At 43.9% G+C, this 14,883-nt stretch overlaps 1 protein-coding gene across 1 annotated transcript in view; it reads right to left on the bottom strand.

The window, feature by feature from the left end:
* Positions 1-14,883, bottom strand: part of MCM6 (minichromosome maintenance complex component 6) — a 43,111-nt gene that overhangs the window by 15,434 nt on the left and 12,794 nt on the right. The window contains exons 5-8 of the mRNA XM_040358057.1: positions 13,421-13,586; positions 2,797-2,942; positions 1,242-1,392; positions 1,019-1,160 (exon numbers count right to left, since the gene is read on the bottom strand). Coding sequence (XP_040213991.1) covers positions 1,019-1,160; positions 1,242-1,392; positions 2,797-2,942; positions 13,421-13,586 — 605 coding nt within the window. The remainder of the gene's footprint in view (positions 1-1,018; positions 1,161-1,241; positions 1,393-2,796; positions 2,943-13,420; positions 13,587-14,883) is intronic.

Raw genomic sequence — 14,883 nt, 5'->3', positions numbered from 1 at the left:
GTGGAATATCTCGTAGAGTCCCCCGGCCCGCCTCCGTGGCAAACTTGTAAGAAAATAAATGGCTGAACATCCAGGAATTCCGATTGCCTTTTATTGTTCAAAGTGATAACACCAAAAAGACACCAACACAAGCTGTACACTCACTACTTTACATTGTAGCAAAGTGTCATTTCTAGGGGTGCAACGGATCAAAAAACTCACGGATTGGATCGATCCTCGGATCGGATCATTTTCAGATCAGCAAAAAAAAAAAATGATGAAAAAAAGTCGGATTCAAGTCTGGGCTCTAGCTGGGCCAATGGCTCTATATGGTAATGTCCACCATTGCCCCCCCCACTCGTCACTGTAATGTCCACCATTGTCCCCCACTCGTCATCACCATCACTGTTCCAGTCCAAGATTGCCCCCACACTAGTAAAGAACACTGAGTCCCCGTCCTTCATAGCGGCGCTCACTTTTCCCCCTCAAGCTCCACAAGTTCATCCTGATTCCCAGAGCGTGCCAAGACAGCCAGCCAATCTGGGCAGCCTTCCAATCAGAGAGGGCGCGGGCCAATCAGGTGCAGAGACGGGACATCCCATCCAACCAATCACAGCCGCTCTGTGATTGGTTGGGGTGGAGCAAGATGGCCGCCGCTCCGGGGCTAGGCCGAAGCCGGGGACTTTCCTACGGCAGAGGCTCCGCGGATCGCGTGGTGCAACGATCCGAACGGGGTGACCCGTTCGGATCGGTGACGATCCGTTGCACCCCTAGTCATTTCTTCAGTGTTGTCACATGAAAAGATAAAGTATTTACAAAAATGTGAGGGGTGTACTCTTGTGAGAGTATATATATATATATATATATATATATATATATATATATATATATATATATATATATATATATATATATATATATATATATATATATATATATCACACACTCTTCCTGCTTCCAGTGGAATGCACACGTAGATAAGACTTGTTTGGGCAGATGTGCCTACTATAGGAACAAAGATGCATAATGCTCTACTTACTTGAGGAACTGACTCTTTGCTGTACTCGGGTCTCCGACAACGCAAACATTGATGTCTCCCCGCAGAGATGTGCCCTCCATAGTGGTCTTTGGGACACCACCAAAAAGCATGAGCAAGACGCCTCGCTTCACCTCATCGTTACCTGCATGGTGAGGAGGGGAAAAGAATTAAGATGGCGACAACACTTTGCAGGGGCTGCAGGCTCAGTGGAGGATCAGCTTACCATGTATGGTAGGGAAGAGACTGTTGCACAGATTATGGTAAAGGTTCTTATCCTGGCTCATCTCAAAAACCTTCTCCCATTCCTTCACAGACATCTGGTTCTTAATGCTCTCCGCCGTCATGTCCTCATCGTTGAGATCTTTTCCACCAAACTGAAAATGTTTTGGAAGATTTAGAAGACTGGGCAAATTTCTCTTCTTACCTCTCACACCATCACCTACATCCCGATCACACAATTAACCAAACAGGCAGACTAAGATCTCTCAGAGACCCCTTTAGTGTAGCAATACGGTTACATTTAATGAAGATACAACATTTAGCAACTCACATGGTTGATGATTAAAAGAGGCACATCTAAGTATACAGGCATCCGGGGAAAATCGATCCACATAGACCCTCCCCTGCCCCAGACGAAGCAAGTTTTTGTGAAACGCGTTGGGTGACTCCACTGCTGCCAGGCACATATTGATCGTTTCTTCCACTTCCACGTAAGTGATTCTAACCACTATTAAAAGCTCAGTGCCTACGGTATTATGCTATGTGCTTCTTCTGTTTTACCCTTCCTTTATACGTCGGCCTCAGGGTTTGACCATTTGGGAGCCATCATCTTCAAGCACTATACATCTCCCTTTCGTTTGGTTGATTGGTCGTATGAAGATTTGGTTCTGTATCATCACAGCCCTTATATACCTTCAGCTATATTGACCCTCTGGGCGTAGGCTCATTAGGGTTCAATTTATTTGGCAAGCCTCTGCATTATTGGTGGCGGGTATTTTACCGATGTGTATTACGTTAAAGAGTATATCACTATTGATCTGGAATCATTCATCCAGTCTTACACATCCATCAAGTTTTTTCACCATTCAATATTTGGAATTTATTTATATTTGTCCCTTTTCTTCCTTTTTTTCTGTTCACACATCCGTAATTGGATTTATTTGATATAGATATTTCATATCACTATCTAACGCTACTAATTGTATGTTTTGTCTGTTATTTTACATTGTTCACTGTTTTTTTTTTTTAGCTGCTCACTTATCAGATAGCGCGGATTTACTTTGTTTTGTAGACCCTCCTCTGCACCGCCGGCTCTCACCGCTGTCAGTCTGCAATCATGATCGGGAAGACTACCCTGCAGTAGAGCAATCAAAGTGAGGCTTGAAGCGCAGCGTGGAAGGGATGACGTTGATGGCAGTGCGGAGGATGGTCTATGTGGACAGCTTTAACCTGGATGCCTGCATACTTGGATGTGCCTGTTTTAATTATGAACCACGTGAGTTTCTAAATGTTGTATCTTCGTTAAATGTAACCATATTACTACACACTTAGAGGCGCCTCTCTTCTCTTTTACACTCGGTTGTGACATGACGCTACTTGTATATCAAGACATTGCTTTTATATAATTTTTTTTATCAAAAATAAAGGGTACCATCAATAAAGATGCCCATAATAAAATTGTATTCTACAAACAGGCATTTTCAAATCTGGACCCTAGAGTAGATACACCCTATGTGTACTACTTTTTGATTGTTACGATAGGCCCACGTGTTACCTACCCTGGGATTTGTCGCTGAAACGTAGCACGCAAGGAAGACCAGTTTGTAGGACAGGTCTCTGACGCCAAGCGCTTTAAGGCCGCGGACCCCTTCTGCTTCATAACCTTCAGCTGCTCCCACTCGAGTACTTGTTTCCGCCCGAACACCTGTCAGAAAATGATCAGCCATGAAACCCACCTATAAGCATATGACACCTACCAAAATGTATACACACTACAGGGAGTGCAGAATTATTAGGCAAATGAGTATTTTGACCACATCATCCTCTTTATGCATGTTGTCTTACTCCAAGCTGTATAGGCTCGAAAGCCTACTACCAATTAAGCATATTAGGTGATGTGCATCTCTGTAATGAGAAGGTGTGTGGTCTAATGACATCAACACCCTATATCAGGTGTGCATAATTATTAGTCAACTTCCTTTCCTTTGGCAAAATGGGTCAAAAGAAGGACTTGACAGGCTCAGAAAAGTCAAAAATAGTGAGATATCTTGCAGAGGGATGCAGCACTCTTAAAATTGCAAAGCTTCTGAAGCGTGATCTTCGAACAATCAAGCGTTTCATTCAAAATAGTCAACAGGGTCGCAAGAAGCGTGTGGAAAAACCAAGGCGCAAAATAACTGCCCATGAACTGAGAAAAGTCAAGCGTGCAGCTGCCAAGATGCCACTTGCCACCAGTTTGGCCATATTTCAGAGCTGCAACATCACTGGAGTGCCCAAAAGCACAAGGTGTGCAATACTCAGAGACATGGCCAAGGTAAGAAAGGCTGAAAGACGACCACCACTGAACAAGACACACAAGCTGCAACGTCAAGACTGGGCCAAGAAATATCTCAAGACTGATTTTTCTAAGGTTTTATGGACTGATGAAATGAGAGTGAGTCTTGATCGGCCAGATGGATGGGCCCGTGGCTGGATTGGTAAAGGGCAGAGAGCTCCAGTCCGACTCAGACGCCAGCAAGGTGGAGGTGGAGTACTGGTTTGGGCTGGTATCATCAAAGATGAGCTTGTGGGGGGGGGCGTGTCCGAAGTCGATAGGAGAAGGACGCACTTTGGCTGAGCTCCGCAGGCCTGGATTAAATCTAAAGGCATCTGCCATTACAGAGTGGATATTTCGCCACAAATCCCACTCCATCTGCCTCCTACGTCCCTCCGGGAGACCCAGTAACCAAAATTGGGTCACAGACATAGAGGCATCAGCCACAATACGGCTCCCGGCCGGCACCCTCCTCCACAACCCAGCCGCCATCTTGGGCCTACGCGGTCTCCAGACTGCCCGGGAGCTGCAGCTACGATCCCCCCTTCTGGACTCACCAGGTCAGTGTCCTGCCTACACCGGGATCCCCATTGCCCAGATACCTCCTTTATCCGGCTCCCCGTCGGCCCCATCACCCCGGCTTCTCCACGCTCCGGCCGCCATCTTGGGGCCTTCCCGATCGGAGATCCCTCCACGCAGTGCTGCGGCTTCCCTGGGCATCTGAGGTCCCCCTGAGCATCGTCCGGAGTGCACCGGGGACCGGATCGGGCGGGTTGCGGGACTTTCTGGCTCTCTACCAGCTGTCGGCTGCCCACCATCCGGAGGCCATTTGGACCTGCAGACTATCCGAGATCAGGCCCCGCTGCTGGCGTGCTGACCTGGTCCCCCCCCCCCCCCGGATTACTCCCAAAAAGCCCCCCGGAATCTTAAGGTGCCCTCGGTGGGACTCTGGGGATACACAGCTGTGCTTATAGCCCTGGTTGCAGAGGTGTACAGCGGCCATCTTGCTGCACCCTGGGCCTAGCAGCAGCCTCCTGTGTTTGATTTACACACAACAACTGGAAAACAGCTGAGAACCCTGTGGATCCCCCTGGATGACTGATTTGGGTGGCCCTTCTACCGGGGGGTGGCCCTCTTGTGTAATTTGGGCTGTGTGGTTGTCCTACCTTACACAGCTGCTCTGGAGCTGGTGTCACACATCCCCCTGCTGTACAGACCACATCCTTCAGCAGCAGCTCTATGGACATCCCTTGGCTATTATAGCCACATCCAGAAGTTATTATTTGAAGATCCCCCACCAGCTCTGGGAGGATTTCCCAGCCCCCCCCCCCCCCCACAGTACCGCATAAAAGTGATGGAAGCTAGTTATCATCTTGGGATGTAAATTTCAAGATGCTCTGAAGGACATGTTCTCAACTAAGGGGGGTCGCATGCGGGGCGAGGTACGCCACGGCGGCTCTGCATAAAAGCTCCAATGGTTAAAGAGGAATAGAGCTTATCCACGGTGCATAATCTCAGTAGAACTCTCTTCACATATCAACAGCGCCCGTAATCCACCAACACAACACACCAGCGGTATACCTCTGTGCATGCCTGGAAACTACAGGAACCGTGGTCGCCGTTCGAAATATCCTCCAACTAACATCTTACTCCGCTCCAAAACGAAAGGCAAGATGTCTCAAAACAGTCCCCATCCCTCTCCGCAGGCCTCTCCGGCACTTTCACACGCCTCTCATGACACAGCTCTGTCCAAACAGGCATGGGAGCTCTCCTCTCAGCTCACTAAATCTGATTTGGACGCCAGTCTCACCATCATGTATGAAAAACTGGCCAGCAAGTTCCACTCAGAACTGAAATCATCCACCAGCACGTTACAGCAGGAGATAGCATCCTTGGGAGGGCGTACAGAATTGCTAGAAACAAAGCATGATGAGTTGTCACTAGCCCACAATGATTTAAGGAAGGACTTTGAGTTGCTGGCTGAAAACTATTCCTATCTTCAGGCCCATGTAGAAGATTTGGATAACAGAAATCGAAGAAACAATTTGAGAATACGCGGGGTCCCAGAGTCAGTGACGGACCTGATGCCAGCTGTGTCGAAACTGTTCCAATCTCTTCTGCCAGACACCCCGCCATTATCCTTCGCCTGTGATAGGATCCACAGGGCCCTTCGACCTAAACCCCCTATAGACAAACCTCCCCGTGACATTATCCTCTGCATGAAGGACTTCATCACCAAAGAGAATATACTAAGGGCCTCAAGGAACTCGCACAATATCATGCTGGAGGGAACAAGGATTCAATTATACCCTGACATCTCTCAGGCCACCCTCGAAAGAAGGCGCAGGATGAAGGAAGTAACATCGATCCTACAATCGGCCCACATCAGATACAGATGGGGTTTTCCCTTCAAACTAACTGTACCCCATAATGGAACAGTCTACTCTGTTGTTAATGTCACAGAAGGCAAGGAGCTCCTGATTAAACTTGGATTGCTGGAACCGGAAACGGGCCCAAGACCACCTTCTACTCCGCACCCATCTCCCATTTGGGCCACTCCCTCTTCAAGACGAGATCAGAGAAGGATGAGATCATCATTGCGATTTGCTAACCCATGAAAGTCACTTGAAGCGGAATGGTTCTCTATCTTTTTATATCTATGTTTTACTGACCCGCAAAAGAAACTGTTGCACCATGACGGCCCCTTTTAGCTAATTTCCATTGTTTTTTTGTTTTTTTTTCACTTCTTCTGCATTCTTCCCCCCCAAGGAAGTGGAAGCTCCCTTCTGGTCCACTGTTTCCCTTGTCAATTACACTTTTGCTGGACCAGGACGGAATTCATAATCGAGATGGATCTTCAAACCCCCTTACATGCAAGACAAATCTTTATAAACTTACACATTCTGAATCCCTCTCCTATGGTCCCTGTTTTTGCTTCGGTCCTATTTTTACTCTTTTTTTTCCTCTCCCCCAATCCAGTAGCGATCATTGGCTCCACTAAGCAACATAACAACCCAGAACTTGCGCACTTAACCAACTGCTACATTTTGATTTTCCCAAGTGATCCAAGAGAGAACAACAGACGCTAGTACAAACTTTAGTACGCAGCCCTGAATCATCCCAGACCATGGTTGTTACCTCAAACATTATCAATCTCTCTGGGAGGTTTGATTTGAATCCCCCCCCTCTTCCTTTTTTTTTTTTTTTTTTTTTTTCTCTCTCTTCTTCTTTCTTCCCCCCCCCCCACCCAACCACCCCCCCTTCTCAATATGGCGGTCAATGTAATTCAGGCAACCTGCACCGAATGGATACAGATATGTTTTTTTTTTTCCCCTCTCATCTTCCCTTTTTCCTCTTGTTACCACTAGATAACACGTGTAATAAAAATGCGGAGTGTTGCTTGGTCTCTCCGCCTCCGCTTGGTTGACCCCCCTCTCACTCTTGGAGTCAAAGTATGAATCTTATGGCATGCTATTTAGTGCCTTTGACCGTACTCGCTATAGCTTTTTTCGGCAAGACTCCGAGGGTGAGATTTGGACGTATAGGTCCAAAAGTTACTGTTTTTAAGTCAAACCGATATTTTCAGTTTGACCCCTTACTCAGGTATTCACACTGTTTACAGCCTTATAGCAAATTTAGTAACATGTTTAGTTGCTTTAAATTCTTTGAAATAATGTTCGTACGGTTTATATTGTTGTTCCTGTATATACTCAAGTCTCGTATAGGAAACAAATTGATTGGATATTGGTATGGTAAGGATTCCTCACTCAGGGATAACGCATCACTTTCATATGTTCCCTTAAACTTTGTACTGACATACATTGGGATTGTTTGTTGGGGTGCTTGGTATACTGCTTACCTCTCACAGTATGATATTTTCGTATTCCAGTTCACAAGCACAGCCCATGGCTATCTCCGGGTGCCATCCCTTAGCATTCATTCTCATACTCTAAATGGTCTTGAAAGTAATCTCCCATAATGCCAATGGCATAAACTCTCCCCAAAAAAGGAAAAAAGCCTTCCGTCACTATAAAAGACTGGGGGCTGACATAATATTAATACAGGAGACACACTTCGCGGCATCCAAGCACCCCAAATTTTTTGATAAGGCATATAGTCAATTTTATTTCACAACATTCGATTCCAAAAAGAGAGGCACAGCTATTTTTATTAAAAACTCTGTAGTGTTTGACACCCAAAGTGTCTTCAGAGACCCAGAGAGTCGCTTTCTAATTGTAAAGGGCTCTATAGGAGGACGTCTGGTTACAATAGCCTCGGTATATGCACCCAATGAAGCTCATGCAACATTTTTCTCAAATTTTTTCGATACTTTAGATAAATACTCCTCCCCCCATTTGATTATAGGCGGAGACTTCAATTTAGCCGCTCACTCATCCTTAGATAGAAGCAAAGTAGCACCCACATCTAAAGCCTTCCCTAAAACATTAAATCGCACACTATTAAACCATCAACTCATAGACACGTGGAGGGCTCACAATGTTGGCGTCAAAAACTACACCTTTTATTCACACCCTCACGACTGCTCCGCTAGATTAGATTACATCTTTTGCACCCCGATTCTAGTCGCTAATTCATCAAAAGCAGACATCCATTCCTGCCCCTGGTCAGATCATCAGATTGTATCTTTCACCACATCAAAAATAGGTCTGGCTGACACACCCCACAGATGGCGCATTAACGATACACTACTAACTGATCATCTGAACATCCAACAGCTAAATTCCAACATGGAAGAATACTTTTCACTTAACTGTTCCCCAGATATTCTTCCCACGTCTCTGTGGATGGCACACAAGGCGGTCATGAGGGGCCATCTAATCAAGATGGCTTCCACTAAAAACAGGATTAAGCTGTCCGACATAAAAACACTAACTAGAGACCTGGACAAATTATATCATAAACACAATCAATCCCCCTCTAGTGATATACTTAAACAAATCCAAGAAAAACGTGCAGCCCTAGACACTCTACTAACCTCAGATACAGAAAAAGCACTTAGATGGTCAAAAGCAAGATTCTTATTACATAGCAATTCTACATCCACTATGTTTGCCAGAAAACTGAACCAATCCACGAAACCTCCCCATACCTATAAACTAAGAAATTCGGCTGGCCACTTAATCACTCATCCTAAAGGAGTCATGGAGGTTTTTTTGAAATTTTATAAGAAGCTTCTATCATCTCCACAAAACACGCCAAAACAATCCTCGACGCAATGGCTAGATGAAATCCCACTTCCCACCTTATCAACCCAACAGAGGGAGGCATTGAATGCACCCTGCACAGAATTGGAGTTAATCAAGATTATAGGTTCTCTAAAGACCTCCACAGCCCCAGGACCCGACGGTTTTTCTTCAACATACTACAAAAAGTTTGCCTCAGTATTAATTCCGCATCTTATGAAACTATTCAACCACGTTCTACAAGGCAATCAATTCCCCTCTGAAATGCTCCTAGCGAATATGTCTCTTCTACCTAAACCAAACAAAGACCACTCATCCCCACAGAATTTTCGCCCGATCTCAGTTATAGACAACGACTTAAAAATTTTTGGTAAAATACTAGCAGACAGATTGGCCTCAGTCATCTCACCCCTTATCCACCCAGACCAAACAGGTTTTATTCCTGACAGGCAGATCACGGATAATATAAGATTAGCTACTAACATCATCCAAGACTCCAACCTCCATGCAAGATCAACACTACTACTTAGTTTAGATATTCATAAAGCTTTTGATAGCGTCAGTTGGTCTTACTTAGACTCGCTACTCCCTAGATATGGTATAGGAGATGAATTTCTACACGGATTTAAAGCATTATACCACGATCCACATACTCGTATTAAGCTCCCCGGCCATAACTCTGAATTTTTCCCATTAAGCAGGGGCACAAGACAGGGCTGCCCCTTATCCCCTCTTTTGTTCGCTCTTGCTATTGAGCCCCTTGCTTGCGCCATCCGCAGTAATACCAACATCAAAGGTTACACAAAAGGTTTGAAAGATTTTAAACTAAGTCTCTACGCAGACGACGTCCTCCTGTTTCTCTCTGACCCTTTACTTTCACTACCGAACCTAATCAAGACTTTAGATACGTTTCATGACCTCTCAGGGTTAGGCATAAATTTATCTAAATGTTCCGCCCTACCAGTTAACTGCCCCCCTGATCTGACTGCCAGACTAAAGGAGAAATTTTCCTTTCAATGGACTTCAGATTCCTTCCGATATTTAGGCATCCTTATCACCCCATCCTACAAGTCCCTATACCAAAAAAACTACCCTAGATTACTTCAAAACATCAGAGATCTACTCAAATCATGGGCAGCATTCCATACGTCCTTTATGGGTAGGATAATTGCCACCAAGATGGTTATACTTCCAAAACTACTTTTCTTCTTTAGAGCACTTCCTATCCTGGTCCCTAAGAGTGCCCTAGATTCTATACAAAGAGATATAAACAAATTTATATGGCAAAATAAAAAATCTAGATTTGGATATGCACTGATGTATAGACCTCAATCGAGGGGAGGGTTGAGTATGCCAAACTTATGGCTATACTACCTTTCTGCCAGATATACACAACTGGCACAATGGTATGCACCTTCCAATCATATCCCCTGGCTAGAATTTGAGGAACAATCTGTCCTACCGTTCCACCTCCAAGGCCTCCTATGGTCTAAATCTATTAAAACTCAAAGAATGGGTCAACTTAATAAAGTAGTACACCAGGACCTACTATTATGGCACAGACATAAACATAAGTTTAACATCTCCTCAGAGATCCCTCCCCTAGCTTCCTTCATAGGGGACCCTTTATTTACCCCCCCCGACCTACACTCCAACCAATATTCTATTTGGAAACTCCTCAATCTATCTAACCTAAAAGCTTTCACTAAAAATAATACTTTTCGCACATTCTTAGATTTGCAAACAGAATATAAACTTAAAGATATGGAATTCTCAGACTATAATAATATCAAACTATTCTATCAAAAAAACTTCTCTCTCTCCCTCCAAAACCCCTTCACGATTTTTGAACAAATTTGTCTTACTTCACCCCGAGATAGGGGCTTGATATCTAGAATCTATAGAACCCTAAACGAACACAATTTACCAGACAAAACACACCAAATGCAGCAATGGGAATCAGATCTAGATGAATCCTTCTCCACTGAACAATGGGACAGCATGACTAACAACCTACGGAAATGCACCAAGACAGCCTCTATTAGGGAATCTGCCATTAAACTCCAATATAGATGGTACCTTACCCCTGACAGAATTAATTCATTCTATCCTGCAACTTCTCCCCTTTGTTTTAGAGGTTGCCCAGTACAAGGTTCCCTTATCCACACCTTCTGGGAATGTACACACCTCAAAAATACATGGCAACAGGTCAGTATCAAAATAGAACAGATAACAGGTAGAAGAATAGAACTCACACCAAAAATGTGTCTCCTTTTTTATCCTATTCCCGACATCCCTATAGCCCATACCAGGCTAATACATACCTTGCTCACATCAATACACTGGGCAATAGCTCTCAACTGGCGTTCAGCCACGGTGCCATGGGCCCAAATTATGGATCGTATGTTGTCCATCAAACTAGCAGAACGCATACATCACACCTTATATGATACTATGAGCATATACGATCAGAAGTGGAGGCCGTGGGACCTATCTCTGTTGATCCAATGAATCATTTTATGAGTCTGCTATCCCCCCCCCCTTTTTTTTTTTTTTTTATATTTCCCTCCTCTCCTTGCCATTAAACTGATTCATATAGTACTTACATCACTGTACTATGCTGCCGTGCAGCCTTTTATACAAACCATAACCTATTCCTCTGCCTCTCGAATAAATGCTATGCATATCCTTCACTGATGTTCACTACATATGTATGTATTTTTGTACTCCTTGCCAATGTGAACTTTAACTGTATTGAGACTTATATTCCAATAAACCGTTTGTAAACAAAAAAAGATGAGCTTGTGGGGCCTTTTCGGGTTGAGGATGGAGTCAAGCTCAACTCCCAGTCCTACTGCCAGTTTCTGGAAGACACCTTCTTCAAGCAGTGGTACAGGAAGAAGTCTGCATCCTTCAAGAAAACCATGATTTTCATGCAGGACAATGCTCCATCACACGCGTCCAAGTACTCCACAGCGTGGCTGGCAAGAAAGGGTATAAAAGAAGAAAAACTAATGACATGGCCTCCATGTTCACCTGATCTGAACCCCATTGAGAACCTGTGGTCCATCATCAAATGTGAGATTTACAAGGAGGGAAAACAGTACACCTCTCTGAACAGTGTCTGGGAGGCTGTGGTTGCTGCTGCACGAAATGTTGATGGTGAACAGATCAAAACACTGACAGAATCCATGGATGGCAGGCTTTTGAGTGTCCGTGCAAAGAAAGGTGGCTATATTGGTCACTGATTTGTTTTTGTTTTTGAATGTCAGACATGTATATTTGTGAATGTTGAGATGTTATATTGGTTTCACTGGTAAAAATAAATAATTGAAATGGGTATATATTTTTTTTTTTGTTAAGTTGCCTAATAATTATGCACAGTAATAGTCACCTGCACACACAGATATCCCCCTAAAATAGCTAAAACTAAAAACAAACTAAAAACTACTTCCAAAAATATTCAGCTTTGATATTAATGAGTTTTTTGGGTTCATTGAGAACATGGTTGTTCAATAATAAAATGAATCCTCAAAAATACAACTTGCCTAATAATTCTGCACTCCCTGTAAAATGTGTATATATATATATATATATATATATATATATATATATATATATATATATATATATATATATATATATATATATATACATACATATATATATATACACGCAGCAAAGACAGTCAGGGCTATTGTATTTTTCAAAAGGTAAGGAAGGCTACATCTACCCGTGCAGGTCTTACTGTTTGCATCTTTTTTTTCTTGCATTAAATTAGATTATGCTGATGGACGGCCAGAACACACCAGCGCAACAAAATCTGCACTTGCAAAATTCTTTTGGTTTAAAACCAAATATTAAAAAGTAGTTACAGAAACAGACTAACAGTTTAGAGAAATGCACTGCATCAGTGCCAATTTTTATATTGTGGCCATTTTATACCTAAATATTGGTCAATGGTAAGAATCCTGGCTCTGAGATTAGACCAATATATACACGCACCTTTGTTACGCCCATCATGTTAATATGCCACAACCGTATTTATCGGCGTATAACACGCACCCCAAGTTTAGGAGGGAAATTTAAGGAAAAAAAATAATTTAATTTTAAATGCCCATCTCTGCAGCCTTGCCCAAAACTGCAGCATGAAGGGTTTTTAATTTTAGCGCAGCTGAGATACAGAGCCGGATGTCCTGTGTATTCAGCTTCTCTCGCAGTCCCGCCCCTGTGGCCCAGCTCCTATGATGGACACAACACCGGTCCAATGGACGGACACAAAGGCTAGGAGGCGGGACTGCGAGTGGAGCCGAGCACACAGTACACTCGGCTCTATCTATTTCGGCGGCGCTCACTCCTCTTCCCCTGAGAGATAGCGATGATCGGCGTATAACACACACCCAAGATTTCCCCCCGATTTTAAAAGGGGAAAAAAGTGCGTGTTATACAGCGAATATATATATATATATATATATATATATATATATATATATATATATATCGCCTACTTATTTAGTACTTTGTTTTGGCACATTCAGAAACATGGTCAGCTAATAGTGTCACAGTGATCATGGCTGAATTCTGACACATGACACATCTTAACCAAACATGCATGATCCTCCCTCCTTCAGTGAATTTCAGCACGTGAAGACCTTGCACGGTTACCTGGAGTAGCCAACTGAGCGATATCGGGTACAACGATGAGAGATCCAGTGAAATCACATCTGTCACCGGCCTGACAAGACTCCACGGCCTCAGCACGGAGGATAATTTCCACACTACGAGGAATACTGCCCCGCGGGAGCTCTGCCTGTGTCTCCTGGATGCGAACCTAAGGAGCAGAACAAAACCACGTGTTAGACCAGAAATGGACGTCCCTGCTGCAGTTGATAAGCGCACAATTACCGTCATACTGCAACACAAGTATCAGGAAAACAAGGATTTCTAGAGGCAGACTATTTCATTTCCTAAACCTAATATAAAAAATTGCAATACGTGTTCAACCCCTTCTTTATGCCGAGTGTGACCTGGCCCAAAATGTTAAAGCAGAATTAAGCCAGGGTAACTTTTAATGGGCCCCAGGTGCTAGTGCGCACCACATGTACGCTTACTAAAGTGGTAGTAAACACACTTTTCCATCTTTTACCTACAGGTATGAACATAATAAGGCTCACCTGTAAGTACTGTGAATCTCTCCTAAACATGCACTGTGTAGGAGATATTCAGAGTGCATGCAGTCACCAGTGCATGCACTCCGAAGGTCCAGCATACCCTGCCAGACCTTCAGAGCCCATGTCATAAATGGTGGCTCCTACGTACATTTGCATATTCATGTAGCCGGAGGCGGTGAACCCAGATTGAAGTCCTCTCAGTAGTGCTAGCACAACACTGGAGGGCCTCATTTCATGGCAAGTCTCTCATAATGTGCTAGTAGATGATGCACGACATTGCCTTTTTTTTATACATGTAACTGTAGTTTACTACCACTTTAACATGTACACCATATTAGCACATTATGGCAGACTTACTTGTCAAAGTCCTCGAGCACTGTGGTATTAGTGCTCTTGCTAGTCCCAGGAGCTTCCTTCTCCCAGTCTTCCTTCCAGGTTCGCTCTGTACAGCGCTTCAATGGGCGGGCCATGATGACATCACTCCCACGCGGGAGTAATTTTCACCATGCCACAGTGCAGTGCTGTAAATGTACTCTGAGCGGCGCATACGATGTTCAGTGCACATAACCGCTGACTGGCACAGAAGCATCGATGAGAGAACAAACCACTAAGGTCTTCCGTTATAGAAGAGAAAAAAAAAAAACCCACACTGATGTAGAGTTTAAATTCCGCTTTGATGCAACTCTGCTTATTTGCAGGTACAATTTGGAGTCCGTTAACCTTCAAATTTAGTCCTGAACAGCCTCTTCGATATCGGGCTCAGGAAGTACGTCTTGACAGCCAACAAATTACAACTGAAAGCAAGACCCACATTCTGACACGTGACAGGTGGGCTTAAAGTGGTTGTAAACCCTAGCAAAAAAAAAAACACACACACACACACACACACACCACCCTGCAAGACAAAGGCATAATGAGCTAGTGTGCATAACATACTAGCTTATTATCAATTACTTG

This window comes from Rana temporaria, chromosome 6, assembly GCF_905171775.1.
Source record: "Rana temporaria chromosome 6, aRanTem1.1, whole genome shotgun sequence".
Lineage (NCBI taxonomy): Eukaryota > Metazoa > Chordata > Amphibia > Anura > Ranidae > Rana > Rana temporaria.
The sequence above is the reverse complement of the archived record's forward strand: the minus strand, read 5'-3'. Positions and strand labels throughout refer to the sequence as shown.